This window comes from Equus caballus, chromosome 1 (assembly GCF_041296265.1).
Source record: "Equus caballus isolate H_3958 breed thoroughbred chromosome 1, TB-T2T, whole genome shotgun sequence".
NCBI lineage: Eukaryota > Metazoa > Chordata > Mammalia > Perissodactyla > Equidae > Equus > Equus caballus.
The window spans coordinates 153550531-153568314 of record NC_091684.1 but is presented as its reverse complement, the minus strand read 5'-3'; the positions used below and the strand labels follow the sequence as shown (position 1 = coordinate 153568314).

Below are 17784 nucleotides of genomic sequence, written 5' to 3'. Positions count from 1 at the left end.
GGGTTGCAATGTGGAATCTGAAACAACATCACTATGCTTTGTATTCTCTGTTACATTAAAATCCACTGGTGTGTCACACTTTGTTTAAATCTGTGTATAATTTTTTTAATGTAATGCATTGATGATTTGTAAAATATTAGTTCAGTGAGTTATACCGATCTTCTAAACGTTGACAGATTTCTTTATACAATATCAAAAAATCACATTCATTAATATCACCAGTGACTTGTCAGGGAGATCTTTAAGTACTGGAAAATTATCAGGATCATGGTGGTGGGCGCAAGTTCTCCAAAATTTTTGTTTGAGAGCTCGAATTTTATTATTGGCAATAGCAACAGCACTCCATACATGAGGATTACAGCACTATTCTTTAACTAAATGCCTGTAGTGGAGACACTTAGCTGTCCTCCAAAATGTATGCTCCCTTTTCCATAGTATAGAATTGTCACTACACAGCAGCTCCCAGCCAGGGTTTTTATTTGTCAGCCCTCCTTTCATCTAGGTATAGCCATGGCTTGTTCTCATTAATGGTATGTGATTGGAAGTGATGTGGGTTAACATCTGAGCCAAGACTTTTAAGAGAGTTGTGCCTATTCCTCTTTTATTCTCCTGATGAAGATTAATGCTAATGACTATGGGGTTCTATAGGATGGTGACCCCAGAAAATGGAAGTAGCCAGGATCTCTGAATCACTATGTGGAGGGGAGGGACTCACTGACCACAAACTAATATAAAAACTCAGAAGATAGCTTTAAAAGCTATCTAAAGTTAGGGTCCTAGAGAAATATAAGAAGTTCAAAGTTCAAAGAAACACACAGATTTGAAAAAACTTCTACCTTAAACAGATTTCCTGGTAGTCACAATCAAAGCAAAAGTTTACAAAAAATTACTTTACAGGAAAAAACCTCAAAAAATTAAAAAACCTCTTGAAGCAATCCTTGCCTTTTTGAAATGGTACAAATGCCTTTTTAGTTCCTATACCAAAACCAATGGTCTGTAGCAGACCTGTGCTTCCCCAATGGAGGCTCAATTTCTTTTGAGAATTAGAAATTTCAACCCTTTGCTGTCATTGTAACTCTGGACCACTCTGGCCCCAGAGTGCAGATTTTTCAATTCCCCAAACCATTGCTTGCTATTTCTAGAAGAGCTCATACACAAAAGTGGGAAACAAGTGAGTTGTTTCCCCCAGTCTTCTGCTCCCTTTCTCGCCCTTCTACTAACATCTTTCCTCCTTCCTTCTCACCTATTAAAATTTGATCCCAGGAAAGGATCTAAAAACTTATTCATATTAGTCATGAATGAAGGATTAAGGCTAGGGTAATTCTCATAAGTTACAACCTTTATCCTATGATGACAATTTGAAGCCTAAATGTACTTATAAGCTTGTAAAATTAAATGACTGAGAGGCAGTATGTGAAGTGGTCAAAAGTTCAGACTCTAAGGCCAGAATTTCCTGGATTTGAATTCATATTCCACCACTTATCAGTTATGTGACCTTGGGCAAATTACTTAATTTCCTTATGCTTCAGTTTCCTCATTTTATAAGTGATAATAAAAGCAATCTGCCACATAAGAATATTACTAATAAGGCTCTAATAAGTTAACACACTTTATCAGGCACATACTTCAAATTGAAAATTTCTCCAAGTTGAACATAAATTATTAAAATTTAATTTTGAGCAGTGTATGAAAAGAAACACTCATTAAATCTGCCCCCAGAGTTAGATAATCTCATCCAGAAAATGAAAAACCTAGTCATGTTTTAGAATCAAATATAAAAAGTATTTTTCAAATATTTATGGATAAATAAAATATGTGCTACATTTTATAAAGATTTTCCATTAATACAAAAATCAAGTGTGTTTGAAAGAAACACAATTTTTATGTTTTTTCAAACGAAAATGATCATTTCATTAGAAATACAGTATAAAACTTCTTTCAAGCATGGAAGCTCACCACCTAGAGCAATTCTTCATTTTAGAGTGCATAAAATGGATACTGAAATAATAAATTCTGAAAAAAACAGGACTATCATGAAACAACATATAAATAAGGAGTATTTGGAACAAATATAATTGAGATAAAAGCTCATAAGTAGTATTTCCTAGAAGAAGACAAAAACTTTTTCCACTGTCTCTGCAAACTATGGAGTAACTTGACTATGTTCTCTTGGTGTTCAAAAATAATGGTCACTATCTCTTGATTATTTTTAATTATTGAATGTTGGTTATTGTTAAATATTAAAATGTAAAACAATTTCATATATATTATTTATGTAAAAAACATTATATATTACAGAAACAAAGGATGCCCACAAATTTCCATATAGTCATTACTTCTGGGGAGGGAGAGACAGATTTAGGAATGCTACAAAACATCTGTAAATAAAAGGCTTGAAAAACTAATATGACAAAATGCAAATATTTGTTATGTGTGGGAAATATTCTCTAGACTCTCCTGAATGTTTGAATAAAATATAATAATAAAAACAAATCTAAAAGGAGACCCCTGTGTAAGGTAGTGGGATAAACCCGGCTACTTTGATCTATCTCCCAGCTCTCCCATAGTTAAATAACTATGAAACACATAAACAGGAAAATCTGTATCAGCATCAGAAAGGCATATAAAAACTGATATTATATCTGAAACCCACAAAAAGGGACTAAATTTTCAAAGGTTTTTCATAATATACTTTACCACATCATGGGAAAATACACAGGAGGAAGTCTTGACAGATCCACATCATCACTGGCAGAAACTTAGAAAAGCAAAAGCTGCATTGAAATGAGATATTGAATTAGGAATCCAAGGAGAAGCCCTTTACTCAAGGTTACTTTTACCTCCACAGTCCAGGGTTTTGTATGTTAGCAGTGAACAATCAAAGATTGAAATGAAAAGTATCATAGAAAATGTCATTTCAGAAATATGTGCAACATCATACAGTAAAAAAAAAATTAGAAAACATTGCTGAGATAAATGAAAGAAGTGCTAAACAAATGTAGAGATATTCTATTTTTATAGATTGGAAAACTCAATACTGTTAAGACGTCAGTGCTCCCTGAATTGATCTATAGATTCAACACAATTCCAATCAAAATTCCAGAGTATATATATTAAAAACTGACAAGATTTTAAAATATATGGAAACAAAAAGAATCTAGAATAGCCAAAATAACATTTTAAAAGAGGAACAAAGTTGGAGGACTTATAGTACCTAATTTCAAGATATATTTTAAAACCACAGTTATCAAGGTAGTTTGGTATTGGTATCAGTGGAACAGAATACAGCACATAGACACAGACCAATACACATACAGACAACTGATTTTTTGACAAAGGTCTCAAGACAATTCAATGGGCAAGGAATAATCTTTTCAACAAATGGTGCTGGACCAATACGGAAAGAAACGATCCTTAATACCAACTTCACATAGTTGGTAAAAATTACTCAAAATAAATTAGAGACCCCAATGTAAGAGCTATAACTATAAACTATAAAATTACACTATACAATTTCTGGGAGAAAATATAGGATATAATCTAAGTGAAACTGGATTCACAAAAAATTATTAAATATGACCCAAAAAAGCACAAACTATATTGGAAAAAAAGAGAAATTGGATTTTGCCAAATTATAAACTTTTGCTCTTCAAAAGACACTATTATAAAATAAAAAGGCAAGCCACACATCAGAAGAGAAAATTTTTAAAATATGTATCTGTTAAAGGATTTGTGTCTAGAATATATAAAGAACTCTTATAACAAAACAACTATAAGACAACCCAAATAAAAATAGTCAAAAGATTTAAACAGACACTTTAGCAAAGAGGATATAGAGATGGCAAATAAACACATGAAAAGAAGCTCATCATGATTAGCTGTTAGAGAAATTAAAATAAAATCTAGCTAAACACCAATACATAAGCCACAGGAATGGCTAAAATTAAAAAGACCATAACAAGTGTTAGTGAGAAAGTAGAGTAACTATAACTTGTATACTGGTAGGAATGTAAAATTTCAGATAAGAGTTTGGCAATTTCTTAAAATGTTATACACACATCTACCATCCTACCCAGCCATTCCTTTAATATATATTTACCAAAAAGAACTGAAATCCATCGTCCCTACAAAGACTTGTATGTGAATGTTCACAGAAGGTTTATTTGTAATAGCTAAATACTGGAAACAACGCAAACGTTCACCAACAGGTGAATGGATAAACAAATTGTGGTACAATCGGTGGTTGGTTGAATCCATGGATGAGGAACCTGCAAATATGTGGGCTGACTAAGGACTTGAGCACCTCCGTGGATTTTGGTATCCTCTGGGTCCTGGAACCAATCCCGCATGGATACCAAGGGACAATTGTATATCCTTACTATGGACTACTACTTAGCAAATAAGGAAACAAACTATTAATACATGCAACAACGTGAATTATTCTCAAAATAATTATGTGGAGTGAAAAATGTCAGACAAAAAATATCTCACACTATGATTCCATTTACATAAAATTCTAGAAAATGCAAACTAACATGTAGTGACAAAAATCACATGAGTGATTCCCTGGGGATTGAGTGGGAAGGAAGAATTACAAAGAAGCATGAGGAAACTTTGGGGAATTATAGATATGTTTCTTATCTTGAAAGTTGTGATTGTTCTACAGGTTTGTACATATGTCAACTCATCAAATTTTACATTTTAAATATATGTGGTTTATTGCACATCAATTAGAAACAAACTGAAATAAACCATGTAGTTATTTTAAGCAAAAATCATAATACTATGTTATATGAGGCTATTATTCACGTAGATCTTCTAATATACATGACAACAATAGCACAAAGGACAAAGAGGGAGTACATGTAACTATGCTGCTCCAACTTCCCACATTTTTAGTGAAGTAAGACAATATTAACTTTAAGTCACATTTTGATAATTTAAGGATGCATTTTGTAATCATTAAAACAACCTAAAGAAATACAAAGAGGGACTGGCCCCATGGCCAAGTGGTTAAGTTTGCATGCTCCGCTGCAGGCAGCCCAGTGTTTCGTTGGTTCGAGTCCTGGGTGTGGACATGGCACTGCTCATCAAGCCACACTGAGGCAGCGTCCCACATGCCACAACTAGAAGGACCCACAACGAAGAATATACAACTATGTACTGGGGGGCTTTGGGGAGAAAAATGAAAAAAATAAAATCTTAAAAAAAAAAAGAAATACAAAGAGATACAGGCAATAGAGGAACTACAATGGAATACTAAAATTATTTGATTAATCAAAAGAAGACAGGAAAGACGAATTGAAGAGCAAAAAGCAGGTGAGATAAGACTGAAAACAAACAGGAACATGGTAGAAATAAAACCAACCATATCAATACTTACACTGAATGTAAATGAAGTAAGCACTCCTATTAAAGGAAGAAATTGTCAGAAATAAAAAAAAGAAGACTCAACTATAGGTTGTTTACAAGAAGTACATTTTAAACAAAAAAACACAAAGAAGCTGTAAGTAAAATGATGGGAAAAGATTCACCATGCAAACTACAAACTATTCAGTCAACTTGTTATTCACATGTGAGAGTGAGAAGTAAAAACAGATATGTAAGATTGGGTCAAGATAGTGGATTACCTCTCTTTCCATTCAAAATAACAAAGGTATATGAAGTTCTGGAAAAACTAAGGGTGACATTAGCAAGAAAGAAATTTCACGTAAGTACTAAAAGATAGCAATCAGGCAGGATGACATGTATGGATATAAAAGTGGGGAAAAATCACAGCACAAATCTGAAGAGCAGTAATTAACTAATTAAATCATTTAGAATTAGAATTAAGTGAAGAACAGCTTTCAGAAGAGTAGGTTGAGCAGGTTAGTCTCTCATTCCCAGCCTATATCAAGGAGCCGGTATTGGAAAGGTATTTCCCTCTACACTGCTGGTTCTTAACTTTGCCTGCACATTGAAATCATCTGGGTCACTTTAAAGAACACTGAGCCAGAGATTCTGATTGAATTGGTCAGAAATGAGGCCTGAGCACCAGACTTACATCTAGTATTGGAAATATAGTATAAGCAAATATCTTTAGTATTGGAAATATAGTGTAAGCAAGCAAGAAATAAACTTGCCTTATAGTACTTAGTAATGTAGAGCAACTGAGAAGTTTGGTCCTGGTGCAGGAATTTGGCATTTAGCTCAAGGAACAGAAGAGAATACGAAAATATATTCAAGTGAATTGATATTTCAAGCAGTCTATAAGTGGACTATCTAATAAATGAGCATTTGGAAAAAAACATAACACTGGAGTACAACTACCTTTCTTATAACAAAATAAATTCCAAATGGATTAAAGTGTTAAATAAAACATGGAAATAAAAAAGTATGAGAAAAATCCAGGTAGATATTTTCATAATATTAGATAAGTTCCAACAAACATGCCACAAAACTGAAACTCTCAAGAAAACAATTATTCAAATTTACTGAATAAAAATTACAAACTTATCTATTCACAAAACACATTATTAACCAGTTAGCAATACAGCTAAAAAGTAAGAATATTTGTAGTGTACCTGAAAAGTTCCTATAAATCAATATAAAAATATAATAACAGGCAAATGGGAAAAGGACTTAACCAGGTACCACTTGTACGACAAAAATCTAAAATGTAAAGCAATATTCAAACTACTATAACATTAACTAATAAGTCAACCGTCATTTTAAGACCCACACTAAAAAATAAATCATTAAGAAATTCTGACAAATAAATAACTTAACATACTTGATTTGCAGTTGACAATAAATTTACTTACAAGCTGTTATGCGTTCCTGACTCCTTGCAATACAGTCCTTTACAGCATCTGAAGGTATTTTCTTGGTACCATGTATCGTCGTTGTGGCGAGTTTGTTCAGTTTCCAGTGGGTCCAAAAGCCTTTATGAGGTTTTAAACCTGTTAATATAAAGTGGACATTTACTCAAAGAAATTAGGATTTTGAAACTATATTTTAATTTGCCAAACCATTTTTATGAGTATTCTCATTTCCTCCTCACAACAGTCCTGTGAGGATTGTCAGTCTCAAGTTTCAAAGGAGGGAACCTCTATACAGAAATGCTAACGTCCTATTATATAAAACAGTGAATTAGAAAAGAGCTAAAACTTGTTATCATCTTCTGATATAGGCATAAGCTAAGTTCATATTCAGACATAAGAGAAGGTTATTATTGTGAAAACTTGGAAAGGACCTAAACTTCTGACAATAGTACATTCATACAATGGATTACGAAGTCTCCATTTAAAGTTACCTTGTAAATATTTGCTAACATAAAAAGGCATTCATAATATTTTTTTTGTAGAGAACAATTTTACCTGATATATATGTGTGGTTACAGCCTAAATGTTAACATGATTGCCTCTGAGCACAGCTGACTATTATTTTAAAATTTTCCCTATCTGTATCTCCTATTATTATGATTATTATCTGCTGAGGAAGATTCACCCTGAGCTAACATCCATGCCAATCTTCCTCTGTTTTTCATATGCAGGCTGCCAGCACAGCATGGCTGCTAACAGAGCAGTGTAAGTCTGCCCCTGGGAACCGAACCCGGGCGGCTGAAGCAGAGCACATTGAACTTAACCACTAGGCCACTGGGGCTGGCCCATCTATTATTTTTTAAATAATATTTATGAATCAATTATAGTACCCAAAAAGTGGTAAAAATAAATTTCACTTAAAAAGTTCACTTTTGTTCCAAAAGCTGTGTAGGGTGGAATAATTCATTTAAATATGCTAAAAACATTTGTATCCTTAGCAATAAAAATGAGAACAATATAAATTCCTTTGTGTACTTCACATGGTTGTTCTGAGGATTAATTAAGATAATACATGTTAAAGTGTTCAGTAAATGGGAAATATGAGCTAATATTATCACTATTACTATACATTGATATAGTCATAAATGTAGCCAATATTTTCTCAGTGGTGAGTGTCCAATGAGGATTATTTAGCTATCAAATTAGAATTTTCTAGGTGTTCTTAGCTTCAGTTATCACCTATTTCAAGTTAGTTGCCACTAAATAAAATATGCAGAAGCCTTCAGTTTGATTGACTTGAATGTTTCTTGATAGACTATGTTTTAAAATGTAGTGTATTAATACAAAATGTGAGGTATAGTAAGGCCAACAGACAAGGCGATGACTTACATTGAAAAGAGAGTTTATTATTTATTCATAGTCCCCAAGAGGAGGGGGCACACCTTGCCACGGGAAGCCACATGGGGAAGCACAGGGTTCAGTCAGAGGCACAGAAAGACGGGGAAACTGTGGGGAAGAGCGTTATTGTGGCTTCTGTGGGAAGGAATGGGTGGTGCAGGGAAAGCAGGCTCAGGATTGGCTAGTTTGAATAATTTCAGCGGGTTCTGGGGCATAGGTGCTGTCCCTAGTTGTCTGGTACCTGATCCTGGGATCATTAAGACAAGTGGATAGTGGCCCAGAGTGAGAGCCCAACAAAGGAGGTGGATTAGTTGGTTTGTATTTGAAAAGCACACTCATCGGTGAGCTGTTTAATATCTCTAGGAATTCGCTAACCCTGAGAACCGCAGTTCTTCCAGGTTCAGCAAGGCCCTAGATGTCAAAGCATCAGAACACAGAACATAAAAGACATGGTTAATACAGTCTAGTGTTGAATACTCCTTCCATTTCTGGGATGAACCCTACTTGGTCCTGATATGTAAAGAGAGATATTCAATAAACCCTCTGAAGGCTTACTATGTAGTAAACTATGTGTTTGGCACAAGGGATCCCAAATTCAATTCAACTACGTTCCTGCCTGCCATCAAGGTAGGTGTGAAATTATTTGGTACTTGGTCTGTAGAAAGCACTTAATACAAGCTACTTTCTCTCTTGCTTCTTATCCAAATTAACCACTGGTTGAGTTGTTACTATGTCCCAAAATTATTTACAAGTAAGAAATTCAAATTGGTCACTAAACATGGACTGTTCCAAAGAATGGCATTAATATAGGGCCACAACATCCAAATGAAATTTGGTCTACATCTTTAGTTTTGATGATTTTTAATTTTTTAATTTTAATTTTTTACAGCTTTATTGAGATATGGATATATAACATCTTGTAAGTTTAAGGCATACATCTGTGTTGATTTGATACACTTATATATTGCAAAATGATTACCACCATAGTGTTAGCTAACATCTCTATCATGTCACAGAACTACCATTTCTATTTTATGGTGAGAACATTTAAGATCTACTCTCTTAGCAACTTTCAAGTATAGAACACAGTATTATTAACTACAATTACCATGCTGTACATTATATCTTCAGAACTTATTCATCCTATAACCAGAAGTTTAAACCCTTTGACCAACATCTCTTCATTTTCCCCACCCCTCAGCCCCTGGTAACCATCATACTATTCTCTGTTTTTATGAGTTTGGCCTTTTCAGATGCAATATATAAGTGATATCATACAGTATTTGTCTTTCTCTGTCTGACATTTCATTTACATAATACCCTCAAGGGCCATCCATGTTGTTGCAAATGGCAAGACTTCCTTCTTTCTTGTAGCTAAATAACATTTCATAGTCTATATACACCCATCTTCTTCATCCATTCATCTATTGATGGACCTAGATTGTTTTCGTATGTTGGCTATGTGAATAATGCTGCAATGAACATGAGAGTGCAGATATCACTTAGACATCTGTTTTTACTAGTTTTGGATATATACCCAGAAGTGGGATTTCTGGGTTATAGGGTAGGTCTATTTTTAATTTTTTGAGGAAATGCCATACTGTTTTCCATAGTGGCAATACTAATTTACATTCCCATCAACAGCACACAAGGGTTTCCTTTGCTCTATATTCTCACCATTTGTTATTTCTTGTCTTGATAATAGCCATTCTAACAGGTGTGAGGTGATAGCTCATTATAGTTTTGATTTGCATTTCCCTGATGATTAGTGATATTGAGCAGTTTTTCATGTACCTGTTGGCCATTTTTATGTCTTTTTTGGAAAAAATGTCTATTCAGTTCCTCTGCCCATTTTTAAATTAGATTGTTCTTTTGCTATCGCGTTGTATGATTTCTTTGTATATTTTGCATATTAGCCCCCTATAAAATAGATGATTTACAAGTATATTCCATAAGTTGACTTTTCATTCTGTTGATGGTTTCCTTTGCTGTGCAGAAGCTTTTTAGTTTGATGCAGTCCCAATTATTATTTTTTGCTTTTGTTGTTTGTGCTTTTGGTGTCATATTCAAAAAATCAGTGCAAAGACCAATGTCAAGTTCTTCCCCACTTTTTCTTATAGGAGTTTTACAGTTCAGTTCTTATGTTTAAGTCTTTAATTCATTTTGAGTTAACTTTTGTGAGTGTTGTAAGATATGAGTTCAATTTCATTTTTCTACATGTGGTTATCCTTCTTCCCAGCACCATTTATTGAAGAGATTATTTCCCATTGAATATTCTTGGCTCCCTTGTCAACTATTAGTTGACTGTATTTGTGAGGGTTTATTTCTGGCCTCCCAACTCTGTTCCAGTGGTCTATGTGTTTATTTTTATGCCAGTACCATACTGTTTTGATGACTATAGGTTTGTAAAATAATTTGAAATCAGGAAATACGATGCCTCCAGCTTTGTTCTTTCTCAGGGTGGCTTTGGCTATCTAGGGTCTTTTGTGGTTCTGCAAGAATTTTAAGATTGTATTTTCTATTTCTGTGAATGCCGTTGGAATTTTGATAGGGACTGCATTGAATCCATAGATAGCTTTTGGTAGTATGGCATTTTAACAATACTAATTCTTCCAATCCATGAACACAGAATATCTTTCCATTTGCTTGTCTGTTCTTTGATTTCTTTCATCAGTCTTGTAGTTTTCAGTGTTTAGATCTTTAACTTCCTTTGCTAAATTTATTTCTAAGTATTTTATTGCTACTGATGCTATTGTGAATGAGATTGCTTTATTACTTTTTCAGATAGTTCATTGTTAGTGTAAATAATTGCAACTGATTCTGTACAGTAATTCTGTATCCTGCAACTTTACTGAATTCATTGATTAGTTCCAACAATTTTTTGGTGGAGTCTTGAGGATTTTCTATATATAAGATGATATAATCTACAAAGAAAGACTATTTTACTTCTACTTTTTCCAATTGGATGCCTTTTACTTCTTTTTCTTGCCTGATTGCTCTGGCTAGGACTTCCAGTATTATGCTAAATAGGAGTGATAAGAATGGACACCCTTGTCTTGATCTTAGAGGAAAAGCTTTCAGCCATTCACCGTTGAGAATGTTGGCTGTAGGCTTGTCATATATGGCCTTTATTATGTTGAGGTATGTTCCTTCTATACCCAACGTGTTGAGTATTTTTATCATTAAAGGATTGTATTTTGTCAAAAGCTTTTTCTGCATCTATTAAGACGATCATAATATTTTTATCTTTTATTCTATTAATGTGGTGTATCACATGTACTGATCTGCATATGTTGAATCATCCTGCATCCCAGGGATAAATCCCACTTGATCATGTTATATGAACCTTGTAATGTGCTGTTGAATTCGGTTTGCTAATATTCTGCTGAGAATTTCTGCATCTATATTCGTCAGGGGATATTAGTCTGTAGTTTTCTTTTCTTGTAGTGTCTTTATCTGGCTTTGGTATCAGGGTAATGCTGGCCTCGTAAAATGAGTTTGGGAGTGCTCCCTCTTCTTCAGTTTTTTGGGAAGAGTTCAAGAAGGAGTGACATCAATTTTTCTTTGAATGTTTGGTAGAATTCACCAGTGAAACCATCCTGTCCTGGGCTATACTTTGTTAGGAGATTTTTGATTACTGATTTAATCTGCTTACTCATTATTGCCCTGTTCATATTTTCTATTTCTTCATGATTCATTGGTATATTATACGTTTCTAAGTTTCCAATTTGATGATGTATAATTTTTCATAGTAGTCTCTTAAAATCCTTTGTATTTCTGTGGTATCAGTTGCAATGTCTTCTCTTTCATTCCTGACTTTATTTATTTGAATCTTCTTTTTTTTTTAGTCTAGTTAAAAGTAGATCAATTTTAGCTTTCCCAAAAATCAGCTCTTAGTTTTATTGATTTTTTCTGTCATTTTTCTGGTTTTTATTTCATTCATTTCTGCCCTGATCTTTGTTATTTTCTTCCTTCTGTTAACTTTGGGCTTAGTTTGTTCTTCTTTTTCTAGTTCCTTGAGGTGTAAAGTTAGGTTGTCTATTTGAGATATTTCTTTTTTCTTAAACGCAGGTGTTTACTGTTATAAATGTCCCTCTTAGGACTGTTTTTGTACCACCCCATGGGTTTTGGTATGTTGTGTTTTCATTTTCATTTGTTTCAAAATACTTTTTGATTTCCCTTTTGATTTCTCCTTTGACCTACTGGTTGTTCAAGAGTGTGTTGTTTAATTTCCACATATTTGTGATTTTCCAACTTTCCTCCTGTTACTGATTTCCAGTTTCATTCCATTTGTGGTTAGAAAAGATACTTGGTATGATTTCAATCTTCTTAAATTTAGTATGACTTGTTTTATGGCCTAACATATGCTCTATCCTGGAAAATATTCCATGTGTGCTTGAGAAGAATGTGTATTCTGCTGTTCTTGGATGGAAAGTTCTATAAATGTCTGTTAGGTCCATTTTGTCTAAAGTATGGTTCAAGTCCAATATTCCCTTGCTGATTTTCAGTCTGGCTGATTTACCCATTGTTGAAAGCGGGGTATTGAAATCCCCTAGTATTTTTTTTATTGTTTATTTCTCCCTTCAGATCTGTTGATATTTGCTTAATATAGTTATGTGTTCTGATGTTGTCACATATATTTATGATTATTACATCTTCTTGATGAATTGACCCCTTCATCATTATATAATGACCTTCTTTGTTTCTTGTTACCAGTTTTGGCTTCCAGTCTATTTTCTGTGATATAAGTATGGCTACCTCTGCTCTCTTTTGGTTTCCACTTGCATGGAATACTGGCATACGTCAGAGATATTTTGGGTTTGGTTTCAGACCACTGCAATAAAGCAAATATCACAATACAGCAAGTCATACGAATTTTTTGGTTTCCCAGTGCTTATAAAAGTTATATTTACACTATACTCTAGCCTATTAAGTATGCAATAGCATTATGTCTAGAAAAATGTACATATCTTAATTTAAAAATACTTTATTGCTAAAAAAATGCTAACCATCATCTGAGCCTTCAGTGCCAACAGACTTCCTAGATGAAGGGTTGCCACAAACCTTCAATTTGTAAAAATTGCAATATCTGCAAACCACAATAAAGTGAAGAGCAATAAAATAAGGTATGCCTGTATCTTTTTCCATCCCTTCACTTTGAGCCTATGTGTGTCCTTAAAGCTGAAATGAGTCTCTTGTAGGCAGCATAATGTTGGGTGCTGTTTTTTTTAATCCAGGCAGCAAGTCTATGTGTTTTGATTGGAGAATTCAATCTATTTGCATTTATAGTGATTATTGATATATGAGGGCTTAATACTGCCATTTTATCTTTTGTTTTCTGGATGTTCTATTTTTCTATTGTTTCTATGTCCTAGTATTTCTGTCTGCCATTTAAGTTTGGTGGTTTTCTGTGATATTTTTCTCAGTTTTCTCTTTATTTATGATTTGTGATTCTGCTCTTATTTTTTTCTTTTGTGGTTACCATGAAATTTGTATAAAAGATCTCATAGGTGACATAGTCCTCTTTCTGATAGCCTCTTATCTCCATTAGCCTATGCAGCTTCCATCCCTTACCTCTTCCCCTTCTATGTTTTGTTGTCACAAATTATTCAAAGAAATCAAAGAAGAAATAAAAAAATACCTGGAGACAAATGAAAATGAAAACACAACATACCAAAACTTATGGAATGCTGCAAAAGTGGTACTAACAGGGAAGTTTATAGCAACACAGGTATATCTCGAAAAACAAGAAAACTCTCAAATAAACAATATTACACAATACCTAAAAGAACTAGAAAAAGAAGAACAAAAAACCCCCAAAGTCACTAGTAGGAAGGAAATAATAAAAATTAGAGCAGAAATGAATGAAATAGAGACTAAAAAATAATAGAAAGGATCAATGAAACTAACAGCTGGTTCTTTGAGAAGATTGCCAAAATTGACAAACCCTTAGCAAGACTCACTAAGAAAAAAAGAAGACTCAAATAAATAAAATCAAAAATGAAAGAGGAGAAATTACAATGGACACCACAGAAATAGAAAGGATTATAAGAGAATACTATGTAAAGCTATACACCAAAAAACTGGATAAGCTAGGACAAATGGATAAATTCTTACAATCATACAACCTCACAAAAAGAATCAAGGAGAAATGGAGAATCTGAATAGGCCAATAATAAGCAAAGAGATGGAAACAGTAATCAAACACTTCCTGGAAAACAAAAGCCCAGGACCAGACAGCTTCTCTGGAAAATTCTACCAAACATTCAAAGATTTAATACCTATCCTTCTCAACTTTTCCAAAAAAGTTGAAGAGAATGGGATGCTTCCTAACTCATTTTATGAAGCCAACATTATCCTGATACCAAAATGAGACAAGGACAACACAAAAAAGGAAAATTACAGGCCAATATTCCTGTTGAATATAGATCAAAAACTCCTTAACAAAGTATTAGCAAATTGAACACAACAATACATTAAAAGGATCACACACCATGATCAAGTGAGATTTATTCTAGGGATGCAGGGATGGTTCAACATCAGCAAATGAATTAATGTGATACACCATATTACTAAAACGAAGAATAAAAAATCACGTGATCATCTCAACAGATGCAGAGAAAGCATTTGACAAGATCCAACACTCATTTATGATAAAAAACTCTCCATAAAATGGGTATAGAAGGAAAATACCTACACAAAATGAAGGCCATATATGACAACCCTACAGCCAACATCATACTCAGAGGAGAAAAACTGAAAGCCATCCCTCTGAGAACAGGAACAAGATAAGGGTGCCCACTCTCACCACTCCTATTCAACACAGTACTGGAGGTTTTGGCCAGAGCAATTAGACAAGAGAAAGAAATAAAAGGTATCCAGATTGGAAAGGAAGAAGTGAAACTCTCACTATTTGTGAATGACATGAATCTGTATATAGAAAACCTTAAAGAATTCACCAAAAAACTGCTAAAAATGATCAACAAATACAGTAAAGTTGCAAAATACAAAGTCAACATAAAAAAATCAGTTGCATTTCTACACATTAATAACAAAATAGCAGAAAGTGAAGTCAAGAATACAATCCCATTTACAATCACAACAAAAAGAATAAAATACTTAGGAATAAATTTAACCAAGGAGGTAAAAGGTCTATACATTGAAAACTGTAAGACATTATTGATAGATATCAAAGACATAATGAAATGGAAAGATATTCCATGCTCACGGATTGGAAGAATAAACATGGTTAAAATGTCCTTATTACCTAAAGCAACCTACAGCTTCAATGCAATTCCAATCAGAATCCCAATGAGATTCTTCACAGAAATAGAACAAAGAATCCTTAAATTTATATGGAACAACAAAAGACTCCAAATGCCAAAGCAATCCTGAGAAAAAAGAACAAAGTTGGAGGTATCACACTCCCTGACTTCAAAATATATTACAAAGCTATAGTAATCAAAACAGCATGGTACTGAGAAAGACAAATACTGCATGATTTCACTCATAGGTGGAAGATAACAAATACATGGATAAAGAGAACAGATTAGTGGTCACCAGAGGGGAAGGGGGTTGGGGGTAGGCAAAAGGAATAAAGGCACACTTATGTATGGTGATGGATAAAAATTAGACTACTCGGGGCGAGCATGATGAAGTGTATTCAGAAATTGATAGACAACAATGTAAACTTGAAGTGACACAATGTTATAAGCCATCATGATCCCAATAAAATTACTTGAAAAACAAAAAACAAAAAACCAGGACTGTACTAACAGAAAAACAGACCACAGATCAATGGAATGAAATTGAGAGCCCAGGAATAAAACCACACATCTAGGGACAACTAATCTTCAACACAGAGCCAAGAACATACAATGGAGAAATAAAGTCTCTTCAATAAATCATATTGGGAAAACTGGACAGCCACATGCAAAAGAATGAAAGCAGACCATTACCGTACACCATACACAAAAATTAACTCAAAGTGGATTAAAGAGTTGAATGTAAGACCTGAAATCGTAAAACTCCTAGAAGAAAATGTAGGCAGTGTGCTCTTTGACATCATTGGTCTTAGCAGGGTCTTTTCAAATACCAGGTCTAGTCAGCCAAGGGAAACAAAAGAAAAAATAAACAAATGGTACTAGATCAGACTAAAAAGCTTCTGCATGGCAAAGGAAATCATTAACAAAATGAAAGACAACCCACAACTGGGAGAAAATATTTGCAAATCACATATCTGGCAAGGGGTTAATTTTCAAAATACATAAAGAACTCTTACAACTCAACAACAAAAAAACAAAGAACCAGATCAAAAAATGGGCAGAGGATATGAACAGACATTTTTCCAAAGAAGATATACATATGGCCAACAGGCACATGAGAAGATGTTTAATATCACTAATTGTCAGGGAAATGCCAATCAAAACTACAATTAGATATTACCTCACACTTGTCAGAATGGCTATAATTAACAAGACAAGAAATAACAAGTGTTGGAGAGGATGTGAAGAAAAGGGAACCCTCATACACTGCTAGTGGGAATGCAAACTGGTGCAGCCACTAAAGAAAACAGTATGGAGATTTTTCAAAAAATTAAAAATAGAAATGCCATATGATCCAGCTATCCCACTACTGGATATTTATCCAAAGAACATGAAATCAACAACACAAAGAGATTTATGCATCCCTAAGCTCATTGCAGCATTATTCACAATAGCCAAGATGTGGAAGCAACTCGAGCGCCCACCAGTGGATGAACGGATAAAGAAAATGTGGGATACATACACAATGGAATACTACCTAGCCATAAAAAAGACAAAATCATGCCACTTGCAACAACATGGATGGACCTTGAAGGTATTATGCCAAGCAAAATAAGTCAGACAGAGAGAGACAAATACTGTACCATTTCTTTCATATGTGGAAGATAAACACAAAGGTAAGGAGAACAGATCAGTGGTTACCAGAGGGGAAGAGGACATAGACTAAGGAGAACAGATTAATGGTTACCAGAATGGAAGGGGTAGAGAGAGGGCAAAAGGTATAAAGGGGCACACATTTTTGGTGATGGATAAAAACTAGACTATTGGTGGTGAATATGACACAGTCTATACAGAAACTGAAATATAATAATGTACGCCTGAAATTTACACAATGTTCTAAGCCAATATAACCTCAACAAAACAAATTTTAAGAAAAACAAGCAATTTTTTACCAAGAATTTTATTATCTGGAAGCTCCTAATATCATATGAAGATAATTAATAATAGTAATAACCCTGAGAGTGCCTCTGAATTGTCAATATCAATTATAAAGCTATATTCAGCATAATATAAGAAAATGAAATGAAATAAATATTGTAAAGCAGGAAACAGAATTTCTTTGCAGATGACAAGATTTTGTACGTAGAAAACCCAAAAGAATCCAGAGATAAACTACAGTCGAATTTTGTCTGTCACTGAACACAAACTAAAATAAAAAAGCCAATAACAATTCAATTTATCAGCAATAATTTGAAAGTAAATTTATTTATAATAGCAATCAGAAAACATCAAAAACCTGGGGAAAATAATAAAAGCTA

General features: G+C 33.8%; 1 protein-coding gene across 34 annotated transcripts in view; it reads right to left on the bottom strand.

Moving 5' to 3' along the window:
* Nucleotides 1-17784, bottom strand: part of FAM227B (family with sequence similarity 227 member B) — a 202323-nt gene that overhangs the window by 142752 nt on the left and 41787 nt on the right. For 33 of the 34 annotated variants that reach the window (XR_011426673.1, XR_011426672.1, XR_011426668.1 and 30 more), the window contains one exon: nt 6804-6941. Coding sequence is in view for 27 of the 34 variants with exons in the window: in XM_023617732.2 (XP_023473500.2) it covers nt 6804-6941 (138 nt within the window). In the remaining 7 variants the exon portion in view is untranslated. Of the gene's footprint in view, nt 1-2697; nt 2775-6803; nt 6942-17784 lie in introns of all 34 variants that reach the window. The other variant, XR_011426680.1, reaches the window with a different exon arrangement.